This window comes from Aotus nancymaae, unplaced genomic scaffold, assembly GCF_030222135.1.
Source record: "Aotus nancymaae isolate 86718 unplaced genomic scaffold, 86718_ANA_hifiasm-v0.15.2.pri h1tg000057l, whole genome shotgun sequence".
Taxonomy (NCBI): domain Eukaryota; kingdom Metazoa; phylum Chordata; class Mammalia; order Primates; family Aotidae; genus Aotus; species Aotus nancymaae.
Genome location: NW_026988471.1, coordinates 30,369,396 through 30,391,273, shown reverse-complemented (window position 1 = coordinate 30,391,273; position 21,878 = coordinate 30,369,396). Strand labels below are relative to the sequence as shown.

At 44.1% G+C, this 21,878-nt stretch overlaps 1 protein-coding gene across 3 annotated transcripts in view; it reads left to right on the top strand.

Moving 5' to 3' along the window:
* XDH (xanthine dehydrogenase) overlaps window positions 1-21,878 on the top strand; it is a 79,545-nt gene that overhangs the window by 23,268 nt on the left and 34,399 nt on the right. For all 3 annotated transcript variants that reach the window (XM_064363967.1, XM_021674431.2, XM_021674432.2), the window contains 10 exons: window positions 5,607-5,675; window positions 6,002-6,088; window positions 7,256-7,397; window positions 10,558-10,650; window positions 11,256-11,407; window positions 12,641-12,734; window positions 14,387-14,496; window positions 16,978-17,162; window positions 18,615-18,789; window positions 20,388-20,471. In XM_064363967.1, the coding sequence (XP_064220037.1) occupies window positions 5,607-5,675; window positions 6,002-6,088; window positions 7,256-7,397; window positions 10,558-10,650; window positions 11,256-11,407; window positions 12,641-12,734; window positions 14,387-14,496; window positions 16,978-17,162; window positions 18,615-18,789; window positions 20,388-20,471 (1,191 nt within the window). The remainder of the gene's footprint in view (window positions 1-5,606; window positions 5,676-6,001; window positions 6,089-7,255; window positions 7,398-10,557; window positions 10,651-11,255; window positions 11,408-12,640; window positions 12,735-14,386; window positions 14,497-16,977; window positions 17,163-18,614; window positions 18,790-20,387; window positions 20,472-21,878) is intronic.

Here is a 21,878-nt window from a genome sequence, read left to right as displayed (position 1 = left end):
ACTTTAGCCTACAACAGCATAAAAGACATTTTTCTCAAGCTCATGTGGAACATTCACCCAGATGGACCACATTCTGTGCTATGAAACATACATTTACAAATTTAAATTGCATGAATAGAAATCATATAATGTTTGCTTTCAAATGAAAATGAAATTAAACTAGACATCAATAACAGAAAGATAGCTGGAAAACCCCCAAATGCTTGAAGATTAAACAACACAATTCAAAATAACACAAGGGTCACAGAGAAAATCTTGAGGGAAATTTAAAAATATTTTGAATTAAATGAAATTGAAAAAACAACTTATTAAAATTTGTAAGATGAAGTGAAAACAATGCTTAGAGGGAAAGTATAGTATTGAGCGCATACATTAGAAAGGAAGATTTAAAATCTATAATCCACTGGGGGCAGTGGCTCATGCCTGTAATCCCAGCACTTTGGGGGGCCATGGCGGGCAGATCACAAGGTCAGGAGTTCGAGACCAGCCTGACCAACATGGTGAAACCCCATCTCTACTAAAAATACAAAAATTAGTCAGGCATGGTGGCATGCACCTGTAATCCCAGCTACTCAGGAAGCTGAGGCAGGAGAATTGCTTGAACCCGGGAGGCGGAGGTTGCAGTGAGCCCAGAATGTGTTATTGCACTCCAGCCTGAGTAACAGAGTGAGACTCCATCTAAAAAAAAAATAAATAAATAAAAATAAAATGCTATATAAAATAAAATTAGTAATCTGGGCTCCCACTTTAGAAAACTAGAAAAAAAAAGGCAAATTAAATTCAAAGTAAGCTGAAGAAAACTAAAATTTGCAGCAGAAATCAATTTCATTGAAAATATGCAATTAGTGGAGAAAATCAACATAACTGAAAGTTGGTTCCTCAGAAAGATCAATAAAATTAATAAGCCTCTGGCCAGGCTAAGAAAAAAAGAGAAGATACAAATTACTAATATCAAAATAAAAGGATCTCAGTATAGATCTCACATACATTAAATGGATAATAAAGGAATATTAAGAACAGCTCTATGCTCACACATTTGATAACCTAGATAACATAAACCAATTCCTTGAAAGATGTAAGCTACCAAAACTCATAGAAAAGAAATAGATAATCTGAATATGCCTATAACTATTGAAGAAATTAAATCAGTAATTAATAGCTTTAACACAAAAAGCACCAAGCCCAGATGGATTCACTGGTAAATCCTACCAAACATTTAAAAAAGAGATTATGTCAATCGTCTACAATCTCTTCCAGAAGTTAGAATCAGAGGTAATACAAATGCTAATCACTTTCCTACATAACAGCAACGAATAAGGAGAACTTGAATTTCAAAACACATTATCATTTATGTTTTACATTAGTACTCCCCAACAAATGAAATACTTAGGTAAAAATCTAAAAAGTGTATACAAAATTTATGTGAGAAAAACTACAAAATTCTGATGAACAAAACCAAAGAACTAAATAAATGAAGAGACATTCCTTTTTCATGGATAAGAAACTGAATATGTGAAGATATCAGTTGTTCCCAACTGTAGACTCAAGGCAATCCAAATCAAAATCCCAGTAAATTATTTTGTGGCCATCAACAAATTGATCCTAAAATTTATATGAAGAAGAAAAAGACACAGAATAGCCAACTCAATATTGATGGAGAATGGAGAGCAAAGTCAGAGGACTGACGCTACCCAATGTCAAGATTTACTACAAAGCTGCAGTTATCAAGACAGTGTAGTATTTGTGAAAGAATTGAAAAGAGATCAATGGAACAGAATAGAGAGCCCAGAAATAGACCAACATAAATATAATCAACTGATCTTTCACAAAGAGGAAAAGGTGATACAATGGAGCAATGATAGTCTTTTTAACAAATGATGCTGCAACAACAGGACATTCACCTACAAAAAAAAAAATAATAAATCTAGACACAGGCCTTATACCCTTCTCAAAATTAACTCAGAATGAATCATAAACCTAAATGTAAAACAATAAAACTCCTAGAAGATAACATAGGAGAAAACCTAGATGACCTTGGAATGATAATGACTTTTTAGATGAAATACCAAAGGCATGATCCATAAAAGAAATAATTATAAGCTGGACCTCATCAAAATTTAATAAGAGAAGAGTGAGGAGACAAGCCATACACTGGGAGCAAAATAATTGCAAAAGACACATCTTATAAAGAACTTATCCAAATATACAAAGGACTTAGAAAGCTCAGCAATAAGAAAATGAACAACTCAATTAAAAAAATGGGTAAAAGACCTGCACAGCTACCTCACCAAAGAAGTTATATGGATTGCCAGCAAGCATATAAGTTCAACATCATATGGCATTACGGAATTGCAAATTAAAAGAACAACGAAATACCACCACACGTCATTAGAATGGTCAAGTTCAAAACACTGACAACATCAGATTCCAGTGAGGATGTGGAGCAACAGAAACTCTCATTCATTGCTGGTGAGAATGCAAATCGCACAACCACTGTGGAAGGCAGTTTGGCAGTTTCTTACAAAACTAAATACGTTTTACCATGCAACTCAGCAATCACATTCTTTGGAATTGGCTCAAATAAATTTAAAACTTATTGCCACATGAAAACCCCTACAGAAATGCTCACAACAGCCTTACTCATAATTGCCAAAACTTAGATGCAACCAAGATGTCTTTCAATAGGTGACTAGATGAGCTGTAGAACATCCAAACAATGGAGTGTTATTCAGTGCCAAAAAGAAAGGAGCTGTCAACCTATAAAAAGACATAGACGAACCTTAATTACTATTACTAAGTAAAATAAGTCAATCTTTTTTTTTTTTTTACAATACCTAATGTTTGGTTTATTGTAGTTATTATAATCATTTTTGAATAGTACATATATATATCTGTAATGGATTTTATTTTATTAACTTGATTAAGACATATTATGTAGAAAAATAAACTTCCTATGCTGTATGTAACACAAATGTTTTAAACAATCGTGCTAAAGTAAGTAGAGTTAAAAAGTATATGATTCTTCATAACAAAACTACATATAATCATTTCAAGAACAGTCAAAACATATGCTAGTCAATGGAATGCTAAAAAATGTTTAGTATGATCTCTTTCAGAAATGAGGTAATGTTTTGCTTCTTAAAACATAAAAACGATGGATTTAGAAATAATATAATATATCTTTTTCTATATGGGTAAGTATAGACTTGTAAAAGTGAATCTATGCATTGAGGCAATTATATGTACATTTTTTTTAAAATGAAGTTAATTTAATAAGGTCTTTTCTCATCTAGATATTTTAGCTCAAATACCTCAGGAATAAAGTATCTCCTGTAAGCACATCACTTATTCCCTTGTCTTTACTAATATAGTTTTTGCTTATTGATTGTTTCTTTAAATTATACTTTAAGTTCTGGAGTACATGTGCGAACTTGCAGGATTGTTGCATAGGTACACACATGCCATGGTGGTTTGCTGCCTCCATCCCCCTGTCACCTACATCAGGCATTTCTCTCAATGTTATCGCTCCCCAACCTCCCCACCCCCAGCTATGGACACAGGGAAGGGAATATCACACACTGAGGTCTGTTGGGGGATTGTGGGGCTAGGGGAGAAGTCAATCTTAAAAAGTTACATATTGTATGATATGAATTCTATCAAATTCTAGAAAAGACAAAACTATGGAGGCAGTAAAAAGCTTAGTGGTTGCTAGTAATTAGGGGAAATAGGGATGAATAGGCAGGGCACAGAAGTTTTTTAGGGCAGTATAACTCTATTCTGTAAGATACCATGAGTGGACATGTTTCATTATGCATTTGTCAAAACCAATAGAATGTACGACACCAAGAGTGAATCTTCATGTAAATTATGGACTTTGGGTGATAGTGATGTGTCAGTGTGGGTCCACTTTTGAGGATGTTGAAGTGAGGAAAGTTGTGTGTGTGTGTGTGTGTTGGGATAGGGGACATTTGGGAATTCTCTACATGTTCCACTGAGATTTTTTCTGTGAACCTTAAACCACTCTCAAAATTAGTTTTTGTTTTTTTTTAAGGCACTAGCCCAGAAGTCTTCTATTTTGTAAACTAGGAATCTCAGGAGGGTGGGGATGAGAAAATTAAGTCTTATCCAACCTTAATAGATCTTGAGGGCAATGATGCATGATTGCACATCACAGTAATTTGTGTCATTAACGCACCAATGAATTATCAAGAAAATAGATCTAGGTGATAATGAGGCGCTGCTTTGTCTGGAAAAGGTCCTTCTGTGAAATATGTCCTTCCTCAGAAGGGCCAAGTGAGTGGGATGCAGGACCTTCCACTTCAGGTAGGGCTGGGGCATTTCCCTGTATCACGCCTTCTCCAAGAAGAAAGATGAGAAGAGGCACTAAGAAACCTCTCCTTTTCCCTTGCTTTCTGTCTAAATATAGAGGGGAAGTGCAAGGTGGCTGGCTGCAGGGAGGCTCAGAATGGACGGAGCAGGTCTGGCACCCAGTGCTGGAGCCATGAATGCAGGAAGAGTCTGCACACGGAGCAGCATGCATGTGCAGGTGGTGAGGGGGGTGGAGGGTTTCTCTCCCGATGCCATCGCCTGCCTGCTTACAAGTTGTCCAAGATCACACCTCCAGCGTCCCAGCCCTGTGAGCACTTTCTTGGGAAAGACAATGGGTTGTGACACAGCTTCTGGGAAATGCCAGCATGGCATGGTGTCTCCTGTGGCCAACATGCAGAAGGACTGCTCCCAGCCTGCGTTTTCAGGAATTGACTGCCCCATAAGAGTGCCTGGGGCAGAGACTATAAGTTTTCTCTACTTTTTCATCTCAGCACAACTCCAGCACTTGGTCTCCTGAAGCCTTGAGCTGCAGATCAGTCAGCTGAGCACAGTCTTCCGCCACTCTGCAATGCCTTGGTGCTGGGAGGTAGTGATTCTAGACTCTGTGTGTGCTATGCCGCTGGTATCCTAAGAGGTCCTGAGCAAGTCTTTTCCCAGAGATGCTGGGTTGGTGTGACCTGCATACTTCCTCCAGAACAGGCCCACAGCGAGGAGTGAAGACTGTTTACCTTTCTGGGAAGAAGTGCCTAATAAGCAGCAGGGAGGCCATTGGGCACACTGGGTGGACATAGCGCTGGGCCCAGCATCCATCTTGGACATCCTCAGCAGAGTCCCACAGAGACCCCAGACTTGGAGACACCAGCCAAGTCCCCTAGAACCTTGCTGATCTGGAAGTCAAGCCTCTTGAGTCTTGAGAGAGCCAATGGGAATATCCCTCATAGAGGCTTCCTGAGGAAGCAGCACTGAAGAAGAGAAATGGGCATAAATGATAGGTTTTGGTAAAGTAGGACCTAGTTTTATGGAGACATGTTCCTGAAATTCAGTGACCTTGTTCCTCCTATTTGTTTATCCATGAGTCATTTAATCTATGTTAGCCAAGCAAGGGAGAATGTAGCTGAGGCCTCCACTCTGCACAACAGGCAGGTAGGATGCCCCTGCTGTTGATGCTGGGACAGGCAACAGAGCTGGAGTGTTCTAGATATTAATAACCTAGATTCCTTAGCTTCTGCGAATACTCTTTGTAAATACCCTTGTGCAGATGTTCATCATCTCTCTAGGATGGTGGATGCTGCGGAGGAGATGGGAACAATCCAAATTGCTGCATGAACCAGAAGAAGGACCACTCGGTAAGTGAGTTCTCCCACTGGAAGCCTGGGGGTGATCTGAGACTTAGAGGAGTTGGTGCACAAGCTTATGTCCCTGGCAGTGGGGACTGGAAAAGGATGCTATGGTGAGTCAGTGATGGCAGACTGTGGGGATGGTGATGGTGCACGTTAGCCCCGGGTCCTCTAACTGAGACCCTCTCATTCCTGCTTCCCAGGGATTACCTGCTCCTCTTGCAGCCTTCAGTAGGGCTGGGAATGAGCTTGCTGGAAGGAAAGGCTGAATTTGTCCTCTTGGGCATTTGAAAGGAGGAGATACTGTACTGCCTACTTGTTCTCTTTCCCTATAGGTTAGTCTCTCGCCATCTTTGTTCAAACCAGAGGAGTTCACACCCCTGGATCCCACCCAGGAGCCCATTTTTCCTCCCGAGTTGCTGGTAGGTGATGCCTCAGGGACAGGTCCAGCAGAGTCTCTACTGCGAGTCCCTGAAAACCTGCTTTATTTTCATACCCACTGGGAACTTGTGTCTTTCCTGTCCTTTAGATTTCAGCTTAAATTTCCTTCCATTTTCTGACACCCCACTAGGTTGAGTCTCTGCTACGTGTGCTCACAGCCCCTGCACTTCTGCTCATGTGTGTCACACTTACAGTTACTGATTTGATGTCTGTGTTCCTTGCTAAATGGCAAGCCCCATGATGATTGGGACTGGCTCTCTGGGCACACTGTAGTGTAGCAGGTGCACTATAACCATTTTTTGACCTCCTGGCTATATCTAATATATAAGCACCCCAAGAAACCTATTCCCTCTATAAGCAATCCATTTATTTAAGAAACAAACAAACAAACAAACAAAACTCTCTTCAAAGGACATGACCTGTGGCTTGCAGCTCTGTCTTAAGGACACTCCCTCACACCCACTTTATCACCATCACTCTAATATTTATGGGCATGAAAGAATCAAGCCACTTGGAGTTTTTCAAGTGCACACTGCTCGGGATGTTGTGCTTATGAAAACTTCCTTGTAGCTTCAACAGGCCAGAGAGAATGGCTGTGGGCCAACCACCGGCAGATCTTTCTCTGGACTGTGAAACTTTGAAAATACCCAGCAGTTTGATTTAGGGGTTTCATTCAGCCCAGTGTCACCCTGCAAGCACTAAAGCCAGCCTTCCTAGGCATCACCTTGTAGCAAACACCTCTTCCTACCTTCCTGACCTCCATCTCTTCTCACGCCTTGTCCATGGTGCCCACCGGAGACAGTATGGGGCACTGCAAGGAGCCTGGGCTTTCAGCTAGGTCTGTTGGGGACTCCTCATGGCAGGTGACCTTCAGCAGATCCCAAAACCTCCTTGACCTTCAGGATCTTCTTTCACTGGTGAAAATGAGGCTTATAATGCCTCCTTCATGGAGGTCTTGTAAAGACTAAGCATATATTTAATAGTCCCAATTGAGTTCCTGCTTCTGAACATATTACTTCCCCTTCTCCCTGATAGATATTTTCATTCTGAATGTCAGTAAAACATCCCATTGCTGACTTAAAGCAATTTATCAGGGGAATGACAGTAGGAAGAAGGAGATAGTGTAGTAAGAAAACTACTTTTCCCAGAGGCTGAAAGACACTCCTCGGAAGCAGCTGCGATTTGAAGGGGAGCGTGTGACGTGGATACAGGTCTCAACCCTCAAGGAGCTGCTGGATCTCAAGGCTGAGTACCCCGGTGCCAAGCTGGTGGTGGGGAACACGGAGATTGGTAAGGACTGGGGAGACTGCCCAGGGGCTGCCCGGGGGCCTGGGGGGTGTTGCTAGGTCCTCTTGCCCATCCTCACCTCCCCCTGTCCTTACTTGCCTCTGCACCTGACCCCTCTGTCCCACTGACTACCTGGAGCCCACCAGAAAGCCCTGGAAACTCCAGTTCCTGCAAAGATCTCTGGCTGTGGAGTCCCACAGATCAGGCTCGGCTCCTTGCTGGATGTGTGACCTCCAAAGAGTTGCTTGTCCTTGTCTACCCTCGTTTCCATTTTTATATGGGGGTACTAGTAATTCCTTAAAGGATTTTTTTGGGTATGAAATGAGATTCTTGCATGTAGTTGACTTTTTTCCTATAAACATTAATGGAGTGCCAAGAATGAGCCAGGTACTCTAGAAGAGGCTTGGGAGACAAGGATCAATTGGACGTGGTTCCTTGCCCTCAAAGGCCTTCTAGTCTAAGGGAGGAAGAAGTGATTTAAGCATAGCATCTAGACTAGTGTCTGATAAACACTAGAGGTTCCATAAAAGTCATGCTTTTGAGCCCACCATCGCACTTTTTCTGGGGAATGATGTGATAAGGTAAAGAAGAGGAGAGCTCCAGGTGTGACAGTAGCATAGCAGGTGCACTGTAACCATTTGTTGACCTCCTGGCTATATCTAATATATAAGAACCCCAAGAAATCTATTCTCTCTCTAAGCAATCCATTTATTTAAGAAAAAAACAAACAAACAAACAAAGAGAGCTCTCTTCAAAGGACTTGATCTGCAGCTTGCAGCTCTATCTTAAGTACACCCCCTACACCCACTTTATCACCGTCACTTGTGACTCTAATATTCATCGTAGACAGTTTGTGCTGCCTATGACCGTGGCCACCTGCCCTGTCAGTGCTACCACCTGGGATGTGAGGCCCAGAATACTCGAACACACAGGGAGACTCAGAATATGCAGCTCTCAGCCCCAGTGCTTTAAGAGATGGGGAGAGATGGCAGAGGTTCCCAGGCCTCTGCTAATCTCTATCAATTTCTAAACCTGGCATGGTCTATTTCTACTTTGCTGGGTCCCAAGCCTAGTGAGGATCTAAAGAGGAGACCACGGCCCAGCTGAGGACCTCTGCTGTGGAGGGGCATGCCATCCTTCTAAGCAGTCAGGTCCAGCTTGGGGGAGACACCTGGCCCTGGTTCCTGAAGGAGCTGCCAAGCCCTGGGTTCTGATTGGCTCCTCAGCAACAGAGAGGAGGGCCTGGCTTGGGTCAGTTCTTATGGAGTCAGAGTGGGCGCCACCCTCGTGAGCACATATACACGTGGTAGAGTCCCCAGCTGTGGTTTAGTGACACACCGAGGCAGCAGGGTGGGCTGAGACACACTTCAAGAAATGTGATCTTGATGGCCATGGCTCAACAGGACTCACGGTTCGGGCAGCCCAGGTGTAGCCTGATTTAAGGTGGCTGGGGGAATCTTAGGAGGTCCTTCCTTTCTTTCTCAAAGACAAGGTCTCACCCTGTTGCCCAGGCTGAAATGCAGTGGTGCAGTGCTACCATCGCTCACCTCAAACTCATGGGCTCAAGTGGTCCCTCATCTCAGTCTTGAGAGGGGATCATTTCACACTTGCATGCTCCTTGCTCTAAGTCATCCAATGGCCTGGGCCCAGTTGGATTCCAAGAGAAAGGAATTTACAAAGATTACATAAGCTCCACAATTAGGAATGATTTCTCAAGACCACTTCTGTCTGTGCCACTCCCTCCTCTCTTATGCATACCCCAGTAGTATAGCCATCTCCAGTCAACGCAGGGTGCTGGGGGAAGGCAGGCACAGAGAAAACCTTATCACGATAGGACTTAGTGCCTCAATCTGTATTCTTTGTCCTGGAAGCTGATATTGCAAAGGGGCTTATATTGGGTGCTGTTCAGGATTTCTGAAGGGAACTTTGAGGATTTCTGGAATCTGGGGGCCCTCAAAGCCTAGGGCCCCCTTCAGAAATCCTAAACAGCACCTGGGGTTAGAGGTGGGGCAAGGTAGTCACAGGTATTTCTTTTTTAACCTTTTCCATCTATATCCTGTTGGCAAGGCTGGGCGAGGTGCTGGGCCAACTAGGCCTAAGGAACAGACGCGCATTTGTTTAACAGAGGCTCCTGACTCATTTAGTCAGGAAGGCCAGAAACCACACAGAGATGTGTGGCCCCACAAAGCCAGAAAACTTGAAGAACTCAGGCAGATAGTGGGGACTGGAAGACAGATTTGAAGTTTTCCCACCCATTTTCCTTTTTGCTTTAATGTTAACTTTCATATTTTTATTACTATTATACCCCAACATGAATAATCATTTCAGTAGTGAAATTTGCTTCTTAGCTGTGTGATTTGGGCGAGAAACTTAATCTTTCTGTGCCTCAGCGTCTTCATCCATAAACAGAAAGATCAGAGTTCCTCGTAGGGTTGTTGTGAGGATTAAATAAGTTAAAATAGGGAAAGTGCTTAGAAGGGTTCCTGACATACCTTAATTTCCTGTGTTTTCTTTTCTTTTCTTTTCTTTTTTTTTTTTTTTTGAGACACAGTCTTGCTCTGTCACCCAGGCTGGAATGCAGTGGCCCAATCTTGGCTCTCTGCAACCTCTGTTTCCCAAGTTCAAGCGATTCTCTTGCCTCAGCCTCCTGAGTAGCTGAGATTACAGGCATACACCACCACGCCCAGCTAATTTTTGTATTTTTAGTAGAGACGGGGTTTCACCATGTTGGTTAGGCTGGTCTCGAATTCCTGACCGCGTGATTGGCCCGCCTCGGCCTCCCAAAGTGCTGGGATTACAGGCATGAGCCACCGTGCCTGGCCTCCTGTGTTTTCTAATGTTCACACAGACACACATAGACACACACACACATGCACACACACACACACACACACTCTCTCTCTCTCTCTCTCCAGTGAATTCAAACTCATTTCATTTGAATTCAGATAGGTTTTTTGAGATAGTTTTCAGGCTGATAGTCCAAAGACTAATCCCACCCATGTTCTACTGAGTTTCCTATTACCAAACACCTACAGTCACCAGGGAGCATATTGTGGTTGTGGCTATGTCATATATCCTGTGTGTAATGGTGGGAAAAGCTGCTAAGGCCTGCCCTGGTGATACAACAACGGACCTACAACTTGGGCTTCTTGTTTCTCTCTAGGCATTGAGATGAAGTTCAAGAATATGCTATTTCCTTTGATTGTCTGCCCAGCCTGGATCCCTGAGCTGAATTCAGTAGAACATGGACCCGAGGGTAAGGGGAGGTTCACTCCAAGCTCATGGAGGGGCTGTGAGGCTGGGGATGGGTCACAAGGTTGGTGGTAGGTGTCAGGGTGGCCTCTTCACTGGCTCTGGCTGCCCCTGCTTCTCCTGGAGCCCACCTTGCACTGGGAAAGGTGGGAGGGGACCCAATTCTTTGCCTTTTCTCTGCTAAGTATCCATGGTAGGGTGCCAGTCAACAAGAGGCTATGGGATCTTCAATCATTTTTCTCATTTCTGGCTACACATTAGAATCACTCATGTGGGGGTGGGGAGGTGGGGGCTGTGCTTGAGTGCTTTTGAAAAGAATGCTAGGACTTCACCCCAGAGATTCTGATTTTAATGAGTTGAGAGTTACCGGTTTAGAGGCAAGAGCATCGGTTGTAGGATCAAGAGGCCTAAGCTTGAGTACTGGCTCGTTTATGAGCTCTGTGGCATTGGTTAAGTCACTCAGCCACTCTGGGTCCTAATTATCCATGTAAAGCTGAGAGTCCTGATTCAGCCTTGCTGGGGTTGTTGGAAAGCTTCAGTGGAGCTGTGGATGAAATCCTCTTCTGAACTGTGGGGAGGATTGCTGTTATTCTGAATGCGTGTTCCCAGGTATCTCCTTCGGAGCTGCTTGCCCCCTGAGCATTGTGGAAAAGACCCTGGTTGATGCCGTTGCTAAGCTTCCTGCCCAAAAGACAGAGGTGTTCAGAGGGGTCCTGGAGCAGCTGCGCTGGTTTGCTGGGAAGCAGGTCAAGTCTGTGGCGGTGAGTCGCTGTCAGAGGCAAGTGAGGCTCGCAGGATGGAGCTTTCATCCCAAAGCAGGGTGGCCAGACTCCCACTTGCGTCAGCGCAGTGGGCATCAAACTTTAGTGCTTAGAGTTGCCTGGGGGTGGGAGGAGCAGTGCTTGTTAAAATGCAGATTCCTGGGCCCACCCCCAGAGATTCTGACACATGGGTCTGGGATGCAGCCCAGCTCTTCAGGTGCTTCTGATGAAGGTGGTCTGTGGGGCACCCTGGGAAACGCACTCCACGACTTGTAGGCTTCATTCTGTGGTTGCAGAGATGCAGCTTCCTACCTCCCTCCCTCTTTCTGAGCTTGGCAGAGCCTAGCAGTAGGTGAATAAGAGATATGCTAGGGAGAAGCCAAAATTGGGAGGGGGATTTCCTTTCAGAGACAGAGCCCTCTGACAGGAGGGAGGAATCCACCTGCTGATTGTTCACAGTCAGCCTTCAGACGAGTCCCCACATCCCCTGTTTGCAGGTGACATTCACACAACCTGTGCCAATGGAAGCTCTTCACGAGAGTTTATGGTGTTGGAAGAAAAGCTATCCCTTCCATTTTTTAATTATTATTTTTAAAATTAAACAGCCTACTCCTATTCCTCTCAGCCCCCACCCCAAGTACCTGTCACTTCTGATTATAGATAAGGAGACATAAACTCAGAAACTCTGCTGAGTTCCCTAGTTCTGCTACAATCTACTTCCAGGAAGAATTTTATTTTCATTGTGCCACTGATTTTCTTCCTGTTTTCTAATAATGATTAGAATATCTGATTCTTCTTACATTTTTTTTGCCACGTTACCAGGAAGTTCAGATCCAAATAGAACAAATTATTCCACCTGAAGTCTTCCTCCTCTCTTTCCTTGATCTTTATCTTCATTTTACTAACTCTACATGGCCTCTGTGATAAATCACCTCAATCCTTTCAGGAAAAGGTTGGGTGAAATCATCAAACAAACAAACAAACACACTTAAAGGGGCTTGCCTGCTAAATTTCAGAGTTGGGATCCAATCCCAAGAGTTCTGATTTCAAGTTTTGCACGTTTTTCGGAATGCCCACATTCTCACAGTGCTGGTATTGTGACCACAGTAGGCACAGGTCCTCAGGGGTCTCCCTACAGCAGGTGTCACCCCGCTGCCCTATGTTCAGGAGCCTACTGTGCGAGCAAGGGTTTCCTGGAGTGGTCTCTCACTGCATACTCTCTGCTTGTTTTAGTCCATTGGAGGAAACATCATCACGGCCAGTCCCATCTCCGACCTCAACCCTGTGTTCATGGCCAGTGGGGCTAAGCTGACGCTTGTGTCCAAAGGTAAGCTGCCTGAAGCAGGGGTCCAGAAAGAAGGACTTGGGGGAGAAAATCTCACCAGACAAGTCATTTTCTGGAGAAACAGAGCTCGAAGTTCAGTGATCCAGCTGTCCCTAAGGTTTGGGTCCAGGGAAATAGGAGAACGTATCTGGTTTGGGAGACAGGAGAGCTGGGCCTTTTCTTTGTAGAGACTTCACAGCAGGAACTGCTGCCTGCATGCCTTACCTAGTGGGGTGATGGGGCTGGGATGCACTGGCTTACCATAGCCTGCTGTTGGATCTTCAGGAATTCTGTGAGTCACTTGTGAAACAGAATAATTAATAAAAATCAGGCCAGGTACGGTGGTGGCTTATGCCTGAAATCTCAGCACTTTGGGAGGCCGAGGCAGGAGAATTACTTGAGTTCAGGAGTTCAAGACCAGCCTGGCCAACATGGTGAAACCCCATCTCTACTAAAAGCACAAAAATTAACCGGGCATGGTGGTGTGCACCTTTAGTCCCAGCTACTCAGGAGGCTGAGTCAGGAGAACCACTTGAACCTGGGAATCAGAGGCAGTAAGCCAAGATTGCACCACTGTCACTCCAGGGTGACAGAGAGAGAGACCCAGTTTCAAAAATTAAAATAAAAATAAGAGTGTTTAAACTTACAATGAAATAAATTATATTCAAAACAAAAGGAATAAATACTCAAAATGAATCACTTTCTAATTACTTCATTTTGCTGTTATCAGCGCTCTTGGAGTTATTTGCATCTGTTCTGTCTGTACGGTGGACATGCTCTACAATTATGTGCTCCTGTACATCTCTGCTTTGTCAGAGCGTCCCCAAGACCACCTTGGCTCTGATATTCACTGGGAGGATTCAGCATTCAGTCATACTCTTGGCTATGACTTATTATAGCAGGAGGACACAAAATCGGCAAAGGGAAAAGATACATGGGAACAAAGTCTGCGGGAACCAGGCACAACCTTCCAGAGACTTCTCCCAGCGCAGTCACACAGTGCATGTTTAATTCCTCCAGCAATGAATGGTGACAACACAAGTGAGGTCTTGCCTACCAAGGAAGCTTATTAGAGGCTCAGCGCCTGGGGTTTTCTTGGGAGCTGGTCACACAGGCAGCCTCTACTGGCATGTGCCCAAAGTCTAGACTCCCAGAAGGAAAGCACGGGTTCAGCATAAACGATTGTTTGTACAAATAATGTAGGCACAGTGAGCTGCTCTATCATGGAGTACTGGGAACCCTTCTGAAGTACAAGTTCCCAAAGGGCAAGCCTTGTAAGCAGGCCCTACAGAGGACAGCAGTCAGGGTTGCTGTGCTAATATTTCTGCTCTCTTCCCTGCTTCAGATTCAGTAATGCAACTTTGGTAGCCTGAAATTGGCTACTGGAAGTATTTATACCACAGAAATTGGCATATGCTATAAACTAGGGCTTTTCCCCCCTACATGAAATTGGTTGTTAAAGATTCACCAGCACACCATTGCTTAAGGATGCTTAAGGATTTCAGATGGAGGTTTTGGACCCAATTGTGCCAGTAATTCACTCTGACTGTGGGCACTGGAGACCAGCATGAAGAATCCCACTGATGTCCTTTGCTCCCCATGGTGTTCCCAGCCTTTCCCTCACGTTGGCTCCTCTTCATCTTGCTTCTGTACAGGCACCAGGAGAACTGTTCGGATGGACCACACCTTCTTCCCTGGCTACAGAAAGACCCTGCTGAGCCCCGAGGAGATACTCCTCTCCATAGAGATCCCCTACAGCAGGGAGGTGAGATGTTGAGGGTGTTGGTTCCAGGCTCTGCTCAAATGAGTCCTACTGCCAGGCTCTAGACAAAGAGACCAGGGTCTGCCTCCACCAACCTGAGCATCTGTCAACTTTTACATTGGTTTTTCTCTCCAAACATTGCCTCTATTCAACCAAACATTTTCCTTTCTGGACAATGAGAAATTGCAGGATAGGAGTCCACATGGCAGGGACTGTGGAACCAGATAGCTAGATACTTGGTCCTGAGAGTCATTTCACCTTTCTGAGCCCTAACTTCCTCATATGTGAAATGGGCACCATGTTACTTACCATACGGGTTATTGTGAGGACTGAAAATAAATAATTCATAAGGTTCCTGGTGATGCCCAGAAGCCGGTGGAGATGACCAGTAGCTAACAACAGAATCCCAAGAACTCATGTAGCTGTCGAGGATTCCTGCCCACGTCAGAGGAAATTTGCTTTCCTGTGGTGAAGAATGTGGGGTTCGCATGCTGCATGAAGAAGCTGCCTGTTGCTCAGACCCTCATACACTGACCTGAGGCTTGACGAGATGTTGCTTTACTGAGCTGGCTGTGGGTTGGTGCGGATGGATTCCTGCTTCATGGGTGGCTCTTCTGGCCTGTTGGGGCAGGTCTGGGTACCACTGGCTGCCATACTCTTTGTTCCCTGGGGCCTGTGATGTCTTGAGCTGGTGTGGGTCTCTCCTCTTGTAGCAGCTACCAGCTCAGAACACATTCCAAAAAGGCTTTTCAGAAAAGGCATCTGGAGAGGCGTGGGGAACTGCTGTCAGGGAGAGTGTGAAGGTTTCCCATAGCCAGCACTTTAGCGAGTGTTCTGAGGCATGTTTTGCCCTTGGAAATTTTGACCTCCTTAATGAGAATGCTAATTAAATTAAAGCAATTATATCCCTGAGGTGGTTTCTTAATGGTTTTCTAGCTTGTCTGTATAGACCATTTTGTGCAGTGATTCCCAGAGTTTTGAATTTCACAGTTCAGTAATTTTTTTTTTAAATTATGAGCAATGAAAGGGAGGGGAAACAGGCATAGCTCTATTCAGTTTTTATTTGCCAGGTATGATCATTAACAAAACACATCCTTCCATTAAAAAAGGAGATTTTAATACCCAGAATGAGGAGACTCTCAAGAAAAGATATTGTCAATCTGACACTGACAGTTCACCGTACCCCAGTGAGAACGTCCCCATGGACGGGCACAGTCCTGGGAGTGAGCATCTGGGACCTCTGTTCCAGAAGAAAGGTCAAACTCTGGGCTCAATGCCCCAGGACCATGCTTGACATCCAACCTGAGCTGCCTTATCATCAGGAGGGGGCTCATGGCTTCTTCGGAGAAAAGCCTGTGGCCATTTGGTGGCCTCCACTGTAGGCCTCATGGTGCTTTTTCCAATAGCTGTCCTCTCCCTAAACCTGCTACCTTTGGTGTTCAACACAATTTGTGGTGCCAGAGTGAGCACAGACCTCAAAAGGAACCTGACACAGAAAGGGCTTGAAGTCAGGTGGCTCTTACCTGGGAAGTAGCTCATGCTGTCCTCCTATCCTTAAAGACAGATCCTGACTCAAACTCAGGAAGGAAAATTTGTTTAAAGTACAAGGGCAGTGATTGTTGCATAGTGCAATAGTGATACTTCCTTTTAGCAAGATTTCTTTCTTTCTTTTCTTTCTTTTTCTTTCTTTCTTTATTTTTTTGAGACAGAATCTCACTCTTTCTGCTGGCCCAGGCTGGAATGCAGTGGCGTGATCTCAGCTCACTGCAGCCTCAATGTCCCAGCCTCAAGTGATCCTCCCACCTCACCCTCCCAAATAGCTGGGACCACAGGTGTGTACCACCACACCCAGCTATTTTTTTTTTTTTTTTTAAGAGATAAGTCCTCACTATATTGTCCAGGCTGGTCTTGAACACTTGGCTTCAAGCACTCCTTCCACCTAGGCCTCTGTGATTATAGACGTAAGCCACTGTGCCTGGCCTCTTTCACCAAGATGTCTGAAGGATGCCAAAGAATGGTGGGAGGGACAAGTTGGAGAGAGCACTGTGGAGACCACAAGCAGAGGATGCCAAGGGCCAAACAGCCTCAGTCCCCAGAGAAGCCGGGTGGGTGCTGATAGTGGGCACCAGAGTGGGGAAGGTAAGAGGGCTGAGGTGTCTTTGAGGAGCCTTTGCGAAAGCACCCCTCCTGCCCTGCAGCTGTTGTTCAATAGAGACCATGCAGTTCCACGTTGTCCCTGACCCTCAGCTTTTCTGACTAGCAGGGAGAAATTCAGGTTTTTTTTCCAGTTTCTGGGAATGTTATGTGGAACTTCTCCTAAACAGGAGGTAATCAGTTATGTTTGATCTTTGATTCCTGAGGCCAGCTCCCCCACTATTGTGCGATAGTGTTATCCCTTCACTTCATAGCCCTACGATTTGGGTCTGCCATTTGCAGCCCTTGCAGGGCAAGGTGGAACACAGGAACCTTTCTGTTCTCTTTTAGGGTGAGTATTTCTCAGCATTCAAGCAGGCCTCCCGGAGAGAAGATGACATTGCCAAGGTAACCAGTGGCATGAGAGTTTTATTCAAACCAGGAACCACAGAGGTAGAGGAGCTGGCCCTTTGCTATGGTGGAATGGCCAACAGAACCATCTCGGCCCTCAAGACTACTCAGAGGCAACTTTCCAAGTAAGAGCTAACAGCAGAATGAGACTGCTGTTGCTGTTGCTGCCACTAATAGTATCATTGTTACTGCTGCTGCTACTATGACTACCAGTAGTATTACTATTGCTGCTACTACTGCTATAACTACTGCTGCTGCTGCTACTATTGCTACCACTTCTACTTCCACTGTAACCACAGTTGCTACTACAACTATTACTAATGCTACTACCAGTATTACTACTAGGAGTATTGCCATTGCTATACTATTACCATTGCTACTACTGCTATTAGTAATACTATTGCTACTATTACTGCAGCTATAATTGATATTGTGATTGCTACTACTCCAGCTGCTTCTACTTTACAATTACAACTGTTACTCATTGTTGCTATTACTATTACTACTGTTGCTACTACTATCACTACACTTATGATCACTGCTGCAATTCCATTCACTATTATGATTAGTGTTATTGCTGTTATTACTATTACCATTGCTACTACTACTACCGCTGCCTCTTCTATTACTTATTCTATTAGTACTGCTACTACTATTACTGCTGTTATACTAGTATTTTCCTAATAGCATTACTGCTGCCACTATTATTGCTACTGAAATTACTGCTACTACTGTTACTACTAATACTACTATTACTATTGCTACTAGTATTGCTGCTGTTACTATTACTACTGTCGTATCACTGTTGTTATTGACGCTGCTGCTGCTATGACTGCTACTTTTTGGCATTGCTTCTGTTACTACTGTGATTACCACTATTGCTGTTGCTTCTATTACTACTGCTTTTATGACTGTTACTACTTCTGCTACTACTATCTATAATGTTACTACTACTGCAACTATGATTGCTGTTGCTAGTATTATTACTAGTAGTATTGATGCTGATGCCACTACTACTTCTCTGCTACTACTACTATTGCTCCCACTATGGCTGTGATTATACTACTGCTACTACTAGTACTATTACTACGGTTATTATAGAACAGAAATTGTACCAAGCACTTCGCTAGCATTATCCTGTGTAATCCTTATAGCACACACATAGAATCAATAAAGCTTAACTTGGTGTTTGATTCCTTGACTCCAAAATTCTTGGCTTTGTCATTTACCAAATAGGTAACATAAGTCAAGTTACTGAGCCTCCCCATGCCTCAGTTTTCTCATTGGTAAATGGGTATAGGAATTTTCCCTACTACATTTTAAAATTCAAATTAAAAGTGACAATTCATCTAAAACACTTAAGATGTTGCCTGGCACATTGTGAGGGCTCGATAGATTTAACTGTTATGGCTCAACGAGGTTAATTTAAGTATGTTGCCAAAAGTCACCTAAGTCTAAGTATCCAAGCTGAATTTTGAACCAAGTTTTATAGCTCCGTGGCCCTAGGCACACAGCTCTATACAAAGGGACACGGAGGGCTAGGCAGGAGCGCTGTCCCATGCCCTGCTCTCTGGCAGGCTCTGGAAGGAGGAGCTGCTACAGGACGTGTGTGCAGGCCTGGCTGAGGAGCTACACCTGCCCCCCGACGCCCCTGGTGGCATGGTGGACTTCCGGCGCACCCTCACCCTCAGCTTCTTCTTCAAGTTCTACCTGACAGTGCTTCAGAAGCTGGGCCAAGAGAACCCGGAAGACGTGAGTGGGGCCTGGCCAGGCACAAGCTCTCTGTAGCATTTCTGGGGATATAGGAAGTTGGTCTGGGTAGTAAATTTGCTCCTCTCCTCTGGACATCTGAGGGCAGAATAGCAGGGACTGAGGTCACAGCACAGGAACCATGGAAATGGGAGTGATCAGCTGGCTTGGAGGCGGAGTACTGGGCTGGGCGCTGGGGACACAGGTTCTTGCCCTGACGGTGTCTCACCATGAGAACCTGAATAGTCACAACTTTCCCTATGTCTCAGCTGTAAAATCTGCAAAAGGGGCAGGTGGACCACATAATTCTTCTAGCAGTATTGCTGATGCAACTGTGGTTTCATAGGTTAGATAGGGAATGCAGAAGGCCAGGCATGGTGGCCCACACTAGTAATCCCAGCATTTTGGGAGGCTGAGGCGGGTGGATCACCTGAGGTCAGAAGTTTGAGACCAGCCTGGCCAATGTAGTGAAACCCTGTCTCTACTAAAAATATGAAAAAAAAAAAAAAAAAAGAGAGAGAGAGGAAAAAAAGAAAAAGAAAGGGAATGCAGAGTGTGATGAGTAGGTAGGGTGGAATGGGAATGTCAGGTGGGTCTGCACTAACCAGGAGCCCATGGAATGCACAGGATGTGCCCTCAAGAGAGGGTGCAGGCTGAGGTGGGGCCCAGCTCCTGAAATATGCTCACCAAGAATTTGTTTTGCCCCTGTCCTATGCCAAGTTGCACGAGGTGCTAGGGGACAGCCCAGTGTGGGGGAGAACATGGACGGTAAAGGTTGCACTTGGGAGACAACTGCAGAGATGGGTGTGGAGGGAGAACAAAGCAGAGAGGACGTCCCTGATGCAGGAGCAGCAGAGTTAAAACCCTCTTTTAAAACAAACTTTAAAAATACAGGATTGGATCAGTGAAACTAATATTACTCTTACTCTCAAATCCCAGAGAAAACCACTGCTAAGTATTTCGGTTAATTCCTCTGATCTTTTTCCTGCATTTATCTGTTCATCTGTCATGCTGTTTGTCTGCCCCATCTCTTTCTCTCTATTTGTCCTTCTATCCATCTATCAATACCTGCCATCTTCCTATCCTTTAATGTGGATATATTTCAAAAGACTTGGGACCACACTGCATATAAAACTTTAAATCCTCCTTTGCTTCCATTGGGATTATATTGTGAACATTTTCCATATCATTAAATACTTCCCATGGAATTGAGGAGGGTAAAGAAGAATTTTCCAGGAAGGCTGGAGGAGAACGACATTCCCAACAGAGACAGCAGCAGGCATACATGCAAGATGGAGGGAAAGAGTTTGGGGTGTTGGAGTGTTGGAGGAGGTACAGACCATTCAGTCTATGGGGTACAGTGTGGGGGCTAGCAGTGAAGCTGAGGCTGCTCGTAAATGCTGAACTCTCAGAGCCCATGTTTGGATGCTGAGAGATCCAGCCAGCACTCAAAGGGACATGAAATGAAGAGACGAGGGGATCAGTTGTCACTGTGGTCGTTTGGGGATAACCACAGAAGGGATCAATGATTGAAATATAATCCTGGTCACATCAATGATTGAAATATAATCCTGGTCACCTCTGTTATCTTGTCTCCGCAGAAGTGTGGTAAACTGGACCCCACCTTCACCAGTGCAACTTTACTCTTTCAGAAAGACCCCCCAGCCAATGTCCAGCTCTTTCAAGTGAGTACAATCAGTATATGGCTAATATCAGGGGACTGCGCAGGCCACATCAGTTGGCTGGTGGCTGACCATTGGCTAGTGACGAAATTGAATTGTATGTAGGTGCATAAAGCTCCTTACTCTTGTGCTTAAATATCCAGTGAAGAAAATGAGAATCATATAGATGTTAATGTCACTATTTTTCTCTTGTTTGCCTAAATTTCTCTCTTGGGATTAGACTGCCAGCCGCACCTGTTCCTTACAGATTTTTTTTTTTTTGACCTGAAGGATAATGTGCAAAGCCTGAAGTTTTATTGAGCATGTTAAAACAAACAAACAAATAAACAAACAAACCATCTATCTACCCCAGCTTTTTGAGAGGTGCTAGGTAAAGGGTCAGCAAACTTTTCTGAAAACATCTTAGATTTTGTGGGCCAGATGGTTTCTATTGCAACTTCTCAACTCTGTCATTGTAGCATAAAAGCAGTCACAGACAAAACATGAATGAATGAGCATGTTGTCTTCCAATAAAACTTTATTTACAAAAACAGGCAGTGGACTCAGGCCACAGTTTACTGTCCTCTGCACACTGGAGGGTAGTTGTCCCAAGCGTGAACTCTGGGGCCTGACTGCCTGAATTTATATCTAAACTCTGCTATTTCATAATGGTGCAACCTTGAACAAGTTATTTATCCTCTTGTGTGCCTCTTAAGCAAGTTAATTATACCCACCTGCAAATGTAGATAATAGTCTACCTGTTTCATAAGATGGTTTTGAGGATTAAATGTGGTAATAAAATTGCTTAGATGGTCCCTGGCATGCGGGGAAACACCCGATAAATATGACCCACTGTTAGGATTACTTTGTAAAACAAAAACAGAACTTTATTATCAAATCAATAATGTAGAACATTTTAGAAATACAGAAATATATAAAGAAAATAAAAATCACCAAAAATTCCACCTCCAAGAGCTAATTATTATATTTTTGTTTAATTCTTTTCATTATTTCCTATGCATATATGGACATGTATGCACTGTATTTACCACATATATTACCTTTTCCTACAGAATTTGAATTACTGTCAAACACAAACACATGTTCTGTTTTTATGCTTGCATGAACAATCCTTCTAATTAAAATTCTTCAGAAGTATGTTTTAATGGTTGCATACTGTTGTGTTGTATGAGGGCTGCATAGCTTATTTAGCCAATCCGCAACTAATGGACATTTAGGTCCCTCTTTTTCTTGTTGTTCTTTTATATAACAACACTAGGACCACCCTTGCCATTACTTATGCACCTTCCTGTTCCCTTTGCTCCACGCCCCTCTGCATCCTTTATTCTTACCCCTTGGTGTGCTTTGCCATATAGCCTAAAGTTCTCCAGCGTCCCCTGGGCCTGTAGAGGGGCAGTGTCCTCGGCAGCT